Source organism: Diachasma alloeum, unplaced genomic scaffold (genome assembly GCF_001412515.2).
Source record: "Diachasma alloeum isolate Michigan unplaced genomic scaffold, Dall2.0 Dall_scaffold_00202, whole genome shotgun sequence".
NCBI classification, from domain to species: Eukaryota; Metazoa; Arthropoda; class Insecta; order Hymenoptera; family Braconidae; genus Diachasma; species Diachasma alloeum.
This window is the reverse complement of record NW_021680367.1, coordinates 856,273-869,372: the sequence shown is the minus strand read 5'-3', so window position 1 is coordinate 869,372 and position 13,100 is coordinate 856,273. Positions and strand designations below refer to the sequence as shown.

At 35.8% G+C, this 13,100-nt stretch overlaps 1 protein-coding gene across 1 annotated transcript in view; it reads right to left on the bottom strand.

Annotated features, from left to right (window-relative positions):
• The window catches only part of LOC107035925 (histone-lysine N-methyltransferase PRDM16), a 66,788-nt gene that overhangs the window by 48,099 nt on the left and 5,589 nt on the right, over nt 1-13,100 (bottom strand). The window contains exons 2-3 of the mRNA XM_015253574.1: nt 11,904-12,179; nt 11,179-11,390 (exon numbers count right to left, since the gene is read on the bottom strand). Coding sequence (XP_015109060.1) covers nt 11,179-11,390; nt 11,904-12,179 — 488 coding nt within the window. The remainder of the gene's footprint in view (nt 1-11,178; nt 11,391-11,903; nt 12,180-13,100) is intronic.

Below are 13,100 nucleotides of genomic sequence, written 5' to 3'. Positions count from 1 at the left end.
ATATCTATACTATCCATTCATTCGATGAAAGTGAAGCCGAAGTAGGTCGTTTTAATGATAATTGAATAAATTTCAACCTTTCTTTTTTTTATTCAAATAATTAGTGGAAGTGAATTTTCCAAAAGATGGAAAATCAACAAACTTTTGAATGCTATGAGAATAATTTCCGCAATTCTTTTATAAATCGAATGGAAGAATGATGCTGTCTATATTATGGAATGAATTTGAAACATCATATTTGAAGAAACCATCAGAAAGTTCACTTTCAGAGTAATTTACGAAAAATTCTAAATTTACAAAAATCATCATAAAAATCAAACCAACGAATATAGGTATCGTAACGATCTTTTAACTTCGACAGAGTGGCTTTGAAACCAATATTTTCAGCTATCATTAAATGAATTTAGAGCATGATATTCAAAGATACCCTCGGAATTGTAATTTTTATAAAATACAAAATTTTTGAAAATTATTCTAAAAATCAAAACAACGACTACAGCTATCGCCTTCATCTTCGAAATCGGTCGAAGAGACATTTAAAGAATATTTTAAGCCATCATTCAATGAATTCGGGAAATTTTTTTAGTTATGGTGAGACAATCGATTTTTATTTAAATTCAAAAATTCAAAAATTTTATATATGGATGAAATTTTGATTAATGTCGATGGATAGGGCTGAACAACAAATACATTTCAAAAAAATGATTTAAATCCATCGATTTATCAGCGAAAAATTGGAGAAAAAGTTTGTCACATTCTCATACAAAATAAATTGATTCCATTCTGAAGCAAAATTATTAAATAACATTTTCTTCAACTGTTTCATAATTTTTTCACGATTCTCTCTGACCAGTTTTATTTACGAGATGACCACTGAGGGTATTCCCGTCAAGGTATGACATTCCAACAATAAGTCATCCCCTGAGGGTCTGATTGTCACTTGTTTCCTGCTTTCTCCACTCTCCACTTCGTCTCCTCATTGTTCCCGAGAAAAAAAAATTTTAATCCCGAATGGAAAATATCGAAGGTCACAACACAGCCGTAACCCTACGCCTTGAGAACACGTATTTTTTTCTTCCCGTTGGATCGATTTGAATAACTGTTTCGCTGGGCCGAGAGCAATGGAAATGTCTCTGGGCTCAGCCCACTGGATTTCTGGTGCATGCGCAATGATTTTGTCATTGTGAAATCACTTCCGGGGGCTTGACCATGGGCTCTCCAACCACTGGGGGGACAATAAATACTTTTAAAGTGCACCTAATCGCTGCGACAAAGGAGCGAAACCCACGGATTGTCCGATTTTTGCCAATTTTCGGTGGAATTTCAACGGAATCTTTCATTTCCCTCGAAAGTTTCATTTTCGGGGGGTTTTCGATTTATGAATGACGAGGTGAAGTGTACGGCTCCGAAATCTGAAGTATTCTGAAGTTTTTCGAGCGAAATGAAGTATTGAATTTACGTACAGATTTTTCTTCGACATTTTACCGCAACATTTTATTTTATTTACGTCGATTATTCGTTTCATAACATCCCCCTCACATCATCCATGACCACGAGCCAGTTCAGGAATTCTCTCACTTAAAAATATATCAATCATCCATTCACATCCATTTATATGGCTTTCTTTGTTGATTCCAGGTTCGACACTCGGGTAGTGGAGTCCGAGGATGGTCAGACGCCTCTCGCGAAGCTAGCAATTGGCTCAAGTACATCAGGAGCACCGGCAATCCTCAAGCTGTCAATATGCGCCATGTTCTGATTGGTGGAGAGGTGAGAGTCAATAGATTATCAAAAACAGATAACCACCATCAGAGAGCCAGGGAAATTTTAGCCGAAAAACTTAATATGACGACCCATTCAGCCCCATCACTTTCAAAGTTCCAGCAATCGAAATGTTTTATTTCGATTTTTTGTTTCGGAACTTTGTACAACAGTACCCAGCTGTTACGAATAACATCCCCCGCACATTATCCATGACCACTCCGAGGACCTACGATAAACAGATAAGAGAAACCAGAGACATGATCTCTGAGGCAGAATCTATTATCTCAGAATTAGATAAACTCAGTATTTTCAAAGTCCTCGAACAAATCCGTGAAATGATAAACGAGTTGAAAACTGTTCACAACTCATTCGATTGCATTCTAATTGTGATCAGGTATACACATCTGTTTGACAAAAATTTTAATAAGAATTTTTACTGGAAAAATGCTCCACCATAGAGTCAATGTCATATCATTCTCACTTCAAACATAATGTTCTAATACTTCATTCAATGAATTACCTCAACAATTTCTAATTTCTTAAATTCTCCGTGTGTTAAATAACGAAATCATTATAGCACAAATGTATATAATATTAATAATATTAATACTAAAAAATTATTAATACTATTAATACTATATACATTGAATATTAATAATAATAAAAAAGTACATAATGTTAATAATAAAACGACCCGGGGCAAGACGGGTCATTTTATTAAGTTGAAATGTCCCTGGCTATGCAAAAGAATCAGTCTCATTTAAAAAAAAAATGGAAATCTAAAAAAATAGAAAATTATCATCAATACGTGAGAATATAATAAAATCATCTCTGACAGTTAGACATTCCCATTCGATGATGATGGAATGCGCTTTAAATAATGAATACATAACCTCAGAGCACCTCGGATGCAATAAAAGACAGCGCGTCACGTGTCGAGAAGGGTATTCTCCAGCAGTGGAAAAAATTTAAATGTCAAAATATACAAGCACGTTACAAAGGTGTATCATGTCTCTATTACCATAAGGTGGAAGGTGTGCGAAAGTGTCAATCAAACTCAACTTGCAAAAAGAAATGATGAAGAAGGACTAAACTCGATCCTTGAGAAAAGGGCTAGTTAGTCTCTACTCAGGGGCTGGTGTACACTTCTGCATTATTTTTTTGTCATTGTATCGAGGCTCGAGTCGATTATTCGCTGACTCGTTCTCTTTATTATTCTCGAATCATGTTTTGGGGACACTGCGACTCAACCCCTGGGGTATTATGTATCCACTACGTCTCGATTACAATATTTTATCTGATTTATTTAATCATACGGATGATTCATGGGTTGCAAATGCTGAGGACCATTTCAATTTCTAATTGTTTCGATTTTTGTCTGTGAATGGGAGCGTTGTATTTGTCGAATCCGATATTGTCAATTTCTCGGGGTAGAATAATGATTTTGGCGTTAGGATTTCGAATATGCTTTTTTTAGTGAGTGATAGTTTTTCGATGTTGACTGAAAAAATAATTTTTTAGATGAATCCAATTGTGATTTAAAATATCCTATTCCAATGGCGTTTTGACCGAGTTGGATCGTGGGATTGATTGCATCTTCAGTTGTTGAAAAAAATTATTTTGGAACTGATAGTCAGGGAAAGGTAACAAATTTTAAGGCTGGGAGAATGTTGGCTGCCAACGTTGGGTCAATGTTGGCGGCCAATGTTGGGGTAATGTTGGCTGTTGACGTTGGGACAATACTGGCTGCTAATGTTGGGGCAATGTTGGCTGCCAACGTTGGCGCAATGTTGAATTCAATGAATCAAGTGAATTTAATATGGAATTCAATGTTGAGGCAATGTTGGCTGCCAACGTTGGGGCAATGTCAGTTGCCAATGTTGGAGCAATTCAATACTAATATTGAATTTAATGAATCACATGAATTCAATGCTATATTCAATGTTGGCTACCAACGTTGAGGTAATGTTGGCTGTTAACGTTGGGGCAATATTGGGACAATGTTGGCTGCCAACGTTGGAGCAATGTTGAATTCAATGAATCAATTGAATTTAATGTGGAATTCAATGTTGGGGTAATGTTGGCTATCAACACTGGGGCAATATTGGCTGCCAATGTTGGAACAATGTTGAATTCAATGAATCAATTGAATTCAATACGGAATTCAATGTTGGGGTAATGTTGGCTATCAACGCTGGGGCAATGTTGACGATTGCGACAATGTTGGTTGTCAATGTGGAGGTAATGTTGGCTGCCGACATTGAAACATTAAAACATTAGTTACCTATTAACGTTGGGGAAATATTAGCCACCAACGCTGGGGCAATGTTGGCTGTCAACGTTGGGGCAATGATGGGGCAATGTTGGCAACCAACATTGGCGTAATGTTGCCTGTCAGTTGGTTGACAGATCAATTTAAAATACATCATCACAAAAATTCCATTCGGAAGAAAACAACCAATTTTACTAGCAAAAATATATTGAATATGTTGTGACGAAAGCAATTTTCCATTTGTTTTTTGCTGAATTCTTGAGATTCTTATATTTTAATCATTTGACGTTTAAAAATATTCTAATAGAGAGCCGAAAATTTTGTAGACTCAACATAATGACCCATATTGCCCCATCAGTCTCAAAGTTCCAGCAATCGAACTATGCAATTTCGATTTTTTGTTTTTGTTACAACTTTATCTCATCTTTACTGAAAACAGATTCCAGGACAAAATGCTTTCAAAGTTATAAGAAAATACATCGGATGACAAAAATGCCATTATCTACTAGGTTTTTTTTTCGCTTTGCGATTCTCGGAAAATTTTGCCTAGAGATGAAAAATCTGGTGTTCGTGATATCGTTCACGTTTTGAGCACGTCATTAATATAATTCGTCCGCAGCGTGCGTCGGTAATATAATGGTCCGTGTCTGGCCTTCCGCACGATTTGGTAAAAAAGTTTTAGGCATAAGACCGGTCACGACGCGTGTGCGCTTTTACAGGAGCCGAGAGAGCCTCTCACTTTGATAAAAGAAAAAACAGGCTACATGGTCACGAAGTGCCGGGCTAGTCATGTGGAAGAAACGATTCAATCAGGAGAGAAAGAAAATCCGCAGTTTTCATATTTTCTCGACAACTTCTGTTTTTCCAATTTTACAAAAAGGGGAACATTTCAATAATAACGAGAATGCTTTGTGTTGACGATTCATTTTGCTACATAATCGGGATGGTATGCTTTTTTTGCTGGCAATTAAAAATTAGTGGGGCAAAATGGGTCACCGCAGTGACTATTACAGGAGAATTTTTCCGAGTTAAGGAAATTCCGGATCAAATTTGAAAAACTTGCAACAATTCAAGAAAAATTGGTTAATAGATGAATGGATGGAATTGAATATTCTTTTTTCAAATGTAGGTATTCTTGAGCCCTAATAATCGCCATCAATTAAAATTTAATTCATCGATTAGTTTTTTTAATTTTCGAATTTATTCGAAAATCGGTTGTCCCACGATAACTAAAAAAATGTTCTGAATTGATTGAATGATGGCTTAAAAATTTTGTTTGGATGTCCTTTCGACCGAGTTCGAAGATGAAGGCGACAGCAATAATTGTTATTTTGATTAATTTGAAAATTTGCAAAAATTTTGTATTTTTTGAAAATCAGAATTCCGGGGATATTTTTGAATATCATGCTTCAAATGAATTTAATCATAGCTTAAAATGTTTATTTTAATGCCCTCAAGTCGAAGTTAAAAGATGATTACGATAGCTATATTGGTTGATTTGATTTTTATGATGATTGTTGAAAATTTCGAATTATTCATGAATTTCCCTGAAAGTGAGCTTTCTGGTGGTTTCTTCAAATGTGATGTTTCAAATTCATCCAAGTATGTATAAATAAAATTTTTCTATTAACATTTTATCGAAGGGCTGAGGGGAGAGATAGAACCGTAAAAAAGACAATCGGTTGTACAGAAGAAAGGGATAATAAGAATAATGATGATGATAACATTCAACTGAGTTGAAAATCTGACAAAATTAATTGAAAAGAAATCTTATTCAATTTAATAAAATGAAATAAACAATGAATTACACATGATAGGAGGAAATGATGTGCAAAATAAACATTCGGAAGCACATTGCTAATTTATTAGCAAAAATAACTGTACTATATGCAATACAAGAGCAATTTCCCATTTGTTTTTTAATCAAAGGAAAGAAATTGAATCTCTCCGTATTTTTTTAGTACTCAATTCTATAAATTGTTCTTTTAAAATTGTGTCAACAATTTCTTATCCCACGAACAATACATATTTTAAAATCATAAGTTTGTTAAAATCAATAACTCTTGTTCTCCGTTCTTTTATAAAAAAATCCCGAATATAATGTTTCAGCCCCATAAACACAACCAAATCGCTGAATGAGTAATGAAAACTGATTAAAAACCGATGGATTGGTCCCTAATAATCGTAATGAACCGCAAAAAGGCCGGAATAATTCAGCAAATCGACGGGAACATCTCCCGTACGGACCGGGGCCCTGAAAGAAAACGAAAAAACCAAGGGGGATGACGAGAAATGGTTACGATGTTACACGCGTGAGCGAACTAAGCCAAAGATTGGTTTAGTCGACACTGAGGCACGCCGCATCGTTGGTATCACGCGTCACTGGGCACAAAACGCCATGTAGAGGATCCCATCCACGCCCCTTTCATCCTATTCTCTCCTCATCCCCCCAATTTTGCCCTGAAATTTTTCGCGTATCCCCTCGACGAAAAAAAACAGGAAAAAAATATTGTAAAAAATATCTGTGGCAGGTGGGGTAACACAGATACCCGTAAACCCTTCAGAAATTCCCATTCTTCGACAAATTTCAACCCCTATTTTTCCACCAGGTACGAGTAAACGAGAAAAACAATTTTTTTTTGGGAGAAAAAATTGTCGATTCGCTTTTTTGGGGGTTGAAGATATTTTCGGGGTGGGAAAGGATTCGAAGGGGGCGCGAGCTGGAGGAAAGGGGATTAATTGCAATATGAGGAAAGGATTAGAGGTGCACCTTGGGAAAAATGGGAAAATTCGTTGGAGAATTTTGAGAAACAAGTGGGAAATTGCGCTTTTATTGCATTAGAGTTATTTTTGCTGATAAATTAGCAATGTATTATTTTGCACATAATTTCCTTCTATCATGTATAATTAATTTTTTATTTCATTTTATTAAATTGAATCAGATTTCTTTTCAACTAATTTTGTGAGATTTTCAACTCAGTTGAATATAACATTCATCATCATTATTCTTATTATCCCTTTCTTCTGTACAACCGATTGTCTTTTTTACGGTACTATCTCTCCCCTCAGGTCTTCGATAAAATGTTAGTAGAAAATTTTTATTTATACGTACTTGAATGAATTTGAAACATCACGTTTGAAGAAACCATCGGAAAGCTCACTTTCAGGGAAATTCATGAAATATTCGAAATTTTCAACAATCATCAGAAAAATCAAATCAACCAACATAGCTATCGAATCATCTTTTAACTTCGACTTAATGGCATTAAAACAAACATTTTAAGCTATGATTGAATTAATTTGAAGCATGATATTCAAAGATATCCCCGGAATTCTGATTTTGAAAAAAAAACAAAATTTTTGCAAATTTTCAAATAAATCAAAATAACGATTATTACTATCGCCTTCATCTTCGAACTCAGTCAAAAGGACATCCAAACAAATTTTTTAAGTCATCATTCAATCAATTCAGAATATTTTTTTTAGTTATCGTGGGACAACCGATTTTCGAAAAAATTCGAAAATCAAAAAAATTATCAATGAATTACATTTTAATTAATAGTGACTGATAGGGCTCAATAATAGCTACACTGGAAAAAAACGATTCAATTCCATCCACTCATTAGCGAATAACTGAATGCACACAAAAAATTCAAAACTTAAACTTGAACGATTACAAAGCCTCAATTTTTCTTCAGAAATATCTCCGAATCTAAGCGAGATAACGAATTTTTCATAACAACCTTATTTGTTGCTCCTAACTCGCTCAACAAAAAAGGTCCTAACTAAGATTTTGCCATCTGTCTTAGATACCGAGATATTCATTAAAAACTGCCCAACAGTCAAAATCGACTTGCCCCGTTTCACAAATGACTTAATTTTCAGTGACAATAAAATTTTCATAATTCCTCATTGAAACCTCCACCCAAGAGCCAGGGAAATTTCAGCTGGAAAACTCAATATGACGACCCATTTTGCCCCACATCAAAGTTCCAAAAATCAAAAGATTTCATAATGGGGCAAAATGGGTCATCATATTGAGTTTTTCAGCTGAAATTTCCCTGGCTATCAGATGAGATAGGTTCACCCATCAATTTTTCAAAAACGTTTGATCAAAATTATCAATCCTATCTTTCCAATAGAAAAAATCATCAGTCCTGAATTTTCGTTTTCGTGAGAGAATTCGACATCTTAAAAAAAAATCTATTTTCGTCGAGATTCAAGTGTGGGAGACTACCGTGGGATGGTGTGTAGGAGGGGGGCGGGGGGCTTATACGACCGTGTCCAAGTGGAAAAGAGAATCGTATGTCCACGTGGGACTTGATAGATCGTCGGACGAGAGCGAAGGGGTAGTTTAGGTTTAATCGATCCTGTAATCGCCGAGTCGACAGTTGGTCCGAGTGCCTTTTTGTCGGGCGTTTAGATGGATGATGCCATTTACATTTTGTCAGTGCGCCATGCGCACCACCATTGCTTATCATATCTATCACAGTGTCTGGATTTCCCTCTGCGCTGACTCTCAAAATCTGACTGTCGTTACTCCTCGAATGGTGAGAGAGAGCAGATAGGGGGATGGAGCCTATTCCGTCAGAGTGATGAGAAAGTTATCAATGAGAAAGTCAAATGGACGAACCGTTGTGCCCCTTTTTAAATTATGATTTTTTTATGCAAAAAAAGAACAATTTGAAAAATTCAATTTTGAATTTTAAATAAATTATTGGATGAAAAATTTACAAAATTGATGAATTATTGATTAATAAGATTTATTTTGAAGATGTAATAATAAATTCTTCTATTCGATATTAATTCTTGATTTCTTGGTTTCCTTTCTAAAAAAAATATGCGCAATATGTCGAGCGAATGGAGAAAGCAAGGCGGTTTTCATGAGTACAATCGCCTTGCGTCGAATTTTCATGAAGCCCGCCTACCAAATAAAAGAGAATTGAATACCATTCTATGAAACATGAATAAACGAATCATAATTTTCCAAATGATTTAGGTCAGAGGAAAATAGAATAATTCAACTTTCTTAATACTGCGTTTACTAAGGTTTTCTTCGAACAAAGTTGATTAGAATTAATAGCTAGAATTATGAGATTATCTCACATTTTTGACGTTAAGGATAGGAGAATCTGAATGCAATATAGTGAAAATGATGATCGATTCTTTCACTTTCAACAAATAATATTAATATCCAAATACAAAATTTCTGATGTGAATAAAAAGAAGCTGTGACTCAATATTCCAAATGAAGTTTTAATTTTTAATTTGGTGCTGAAAACACGAGATGACAATATTCTAAGCACGGAATTATATTGATGAGATGAACAACAGATTAATTGAATTACCGTGTGAACTAACTAAAAATTGATAACAGTGTGGTCACGCACTTTTACCAGAGTATCAACAAACATTGAATTCCAGAAATTCACACTCTAAAGTGTGTTCTAGAAGGAATTGAATTGTAATTGTGATTAAAATCTCATTCAGGGAGCATAGGAATTACAGCATGAGCAAATCATTTATTGTCATATGAAAATTTAGCAGCTGATAAATTGGGACATGATTCTCATGGGTCGTATTGTTTTTGCAATGAGAATGATTATAAACAATTAATTGAAAAAAAGAATACCGAGTCCAACAGCAAAGGGAACGCTAGTAATATCAAATTTTCAATGCCTTTTCCCTAAAAAATGAATGCAAGAAGAGATTCACTCATTCAGAAAAATTTTCCTCAATCCAATTCTCTCTCACTCCCTTTCTCTCTCTCTCTCTACCCCCCCGTTTCACTCGTCTGTTTATTCTGCAGCAAAACTATTCGGGTTGAGTATCGGGTAGGTGTCCGAGTGGCAATTGACAGATCCGTCAGACACGGATGACACCTAGAGAACGGTGGAGCCCAGGTGTGGTTGAGTGTCTCCCTTCGCCGGCATCTGCCAGGATAATGCCATGAGGATTAAAAACTTCCCACTTGCATGGGACATGCGTCTCGTATATACCTAACATCGATTGGCCTCTGTCCCAACTACCATCTTTCCAGTGAGAGCCAATAAACAGATCGATCATCTTTCAAAACGGTTGCCCCAGTCACGATGATGCTCGATAAGGACTCAATCGCTTTTGGATTAATGTTCTGTGTGTTTTTTTTGTCGAGGCGAAGTGATAAAAAACGAATTTTCTCATGACATCATTCATCGCGGATTGATTTCTCACTTATTTCAGATTGAAATTATTTTATTTTCATTTTTTTTCATTGTTGTTTAGTTATTTGATCATTTTTCTTCTTTTTCATGGAAAAATTATCGTTTTGTTCTAGATTTTGAACATTTTACCTTGAATTTAGACGTAATTGGACATGAAGAATCGCACAAAAAGTGTAAAAATGGTATGAAATGTCCCTATTAAAATTTCATATTGTCAGTTTAAAATATTCTTCCCAATACCATCTTAACTGAGTTCGATCATGAGATTGTTTGCATCATTTGTTGATGAAAAAAGTCATTTTTAAACCAATATTCAGGGAAAGGTAAAAAAAATTAACGTTGGGGTCATGTTTTCGGCCAATGTTGGTGCAATGTTGGCGGCCAACGTTGAAACTATGTTGGCAGCCAACGTCGGCCCAATATTGGTTGTCAACGTTGGGACAATGTTGCCTACCAACGTTGGGACAATGTTGGCTACCAACGTTGGGGCAATGTTGGCTGCCAGCATTGAGGCAACGTGGGCGGCCAATGTTGGGCCAATGTTGGGGAAATTTTGGCCGTCAACATTGGGACGATGTTGGTCGCCAACGTTGGGACGATGTGGGCAACCAACGTTGGCACAATGTTGGGTCAATGTTGGCAGCCAGCGTTGCAGCAATGTTGACCTCAATGAATCATTGAATTCAATTTAAAATACATTATCACAGAAATTGCATTCCAAACCAATTTGCTAATTTATTAGTAAAAATATATTGACTATGCTGTGACGAAAGCAATTTCCCACCAATTTTTCAACGGTGGAATTATTGAAATGGATTAGTTGAACTAGAAGAAATTCAATACGTCAGGAAAACCCCTATTTTAAACGAATATCAATTTTCGAAACTCTAGTTTTTTCATGCAAAACTGAAAAAAAATTTTTGTTGAGGTTGGACTCACCTCCCACGCGTATCTAGGGTTGTACGGGTTAATGGTCCACTTTCCCAGGAAGGGGCCGAACCTGGCGCCCCTAGGGATATCCTTCCTCGCTCGAACATGGGGTCCCTCATTCAGAGTGCTTCCAACCTCAACCTCTGGCACTGGTGACAGCCACTCTGTTGAGGGGTCTTTATGGTCTTCTGGGTCCTTCGGCTCTTCCTTTATTGTGTCTTCTGCCATCCCGCGAGAAAGAAAAATAACAAAAATGCTAAAATTGTCGAAATATCCCCAAATCCATGCAAAAATCATGATGCGAAAAATAGAAAACCGTGAACAGTTGAGTTTGATGGGGGATTATCACGTTAACGAGTGGTTTCAGGACAAAATGTGAGAAAACGTTTTTTGTTGGAAATTTAATTCTCTATAAAAAAGGATTAGTGACATTTTCTCCTCAAAGCTTCCATTCTCGAGATAATCACATTACTAGACAAAGTGTTATGTCATGATTTTGGAATTGAAAAAAATTACAAAAACTTGAACAGTTCAGTTTGATGCGGGATTATCACGTTAACGAGTGGTTTCAGGACAAAATGTGAGAAGACATTTTTTGTTAGAAATTCAATTCTCTATAAAAAAGGTTCAGTGATATTTTCTGCTCAAAGCTTTCATTCTCGAGATAATCACATAATTAGAAAAAGTTTTATGTTATGATTTTGGAACAGAACTATTTTCAATTGAATACTTACGATAATCACTGATGTAACTGTCCCTCGACCTGAAGTCCTTCTGATCCGCCATACGCTCCCAGAAATCCCTGGACTTGGTGTCTTCATTTCTGTCGTGCGACTGCATATCCATGATCTGAGGAAAATCGAAGGTCGATGTTTGCCTCAGGTGATAATTCGATGAGTTGCTGTTGCCACTCGAGGACCTCACGCACTCCTCCATTTCTGGTCCCTCTGTGACCTCACCAGTGCCCCCTGCGGCACCAGTGATTGCTGTTTCACCCTCGTCACTGCTACCTGCAACGAATTCGAAGAAGAACAGGTCAAATACTGGATACGGTTCAATCTACTCAATCCTCTAGTACTGACATCAGAAATAGATCAATGCTAATAGTGTCATTGGATGGAGCCCATAAAATTTCGATTGGAGGCATAATATGACAACCCATTTCGCCCCATTAGATCCCAAAATACAGTGGAAATGATATTTTAATGATCGACGGAATTTTTCAATTACGTTTTTCAGACTAATTAAATAGAATGGACTACTCTGGTGTGTTTTTGTGATTTCCATTTTATGAAAGACGTTTTCACTCAAATTGAAATTTCCTTCTTTTGTGTTAGGCTAACCAAATATGGTCTAAAGTTATTTTATTAATTTTTGGTTTTTTCGAAATTTTCTCGTAAGGATCAATCGAATTTCATGATTCTGTTCATGAACATAAACTTTCATGAATATAAAGTTCTATTCATTAACACCAATTAAAATTCAATTTTTCAGACAAATTCGAAGAAATTGATATTTTTTCAGAAATCGATTTGTCAAAGATCACTTAAAAAATTGTCATAAAAAAAAATTAGTCATGGCTCAAAAAATTGATAACAATACCCTCTCGATTCTATCAGAATATGACGGGGGTCGCACGATTGGTTGTAGCGTTACAGCACATTGTTTATGCGATTTGAAAGAGAAAGTGGGTTTTTTCATGATTACTGAAAGAATCATCAGTAATAGCAATTAAATCAGGGCTTGAAAAGTACATTTCAATGGCTTTTTAATCAATTTGAAAAATGGTGAGAACAGCATCATTGCTTATCAAGTTACACAATACCGTCATGAGTTTTTTGTATCAAAATCTCTATCTCTATTAAACTCAGGTAGCAGTTTATTATGTTGAATACTTATTCATATTGATTCATGGTTCCGACTAACTTCTG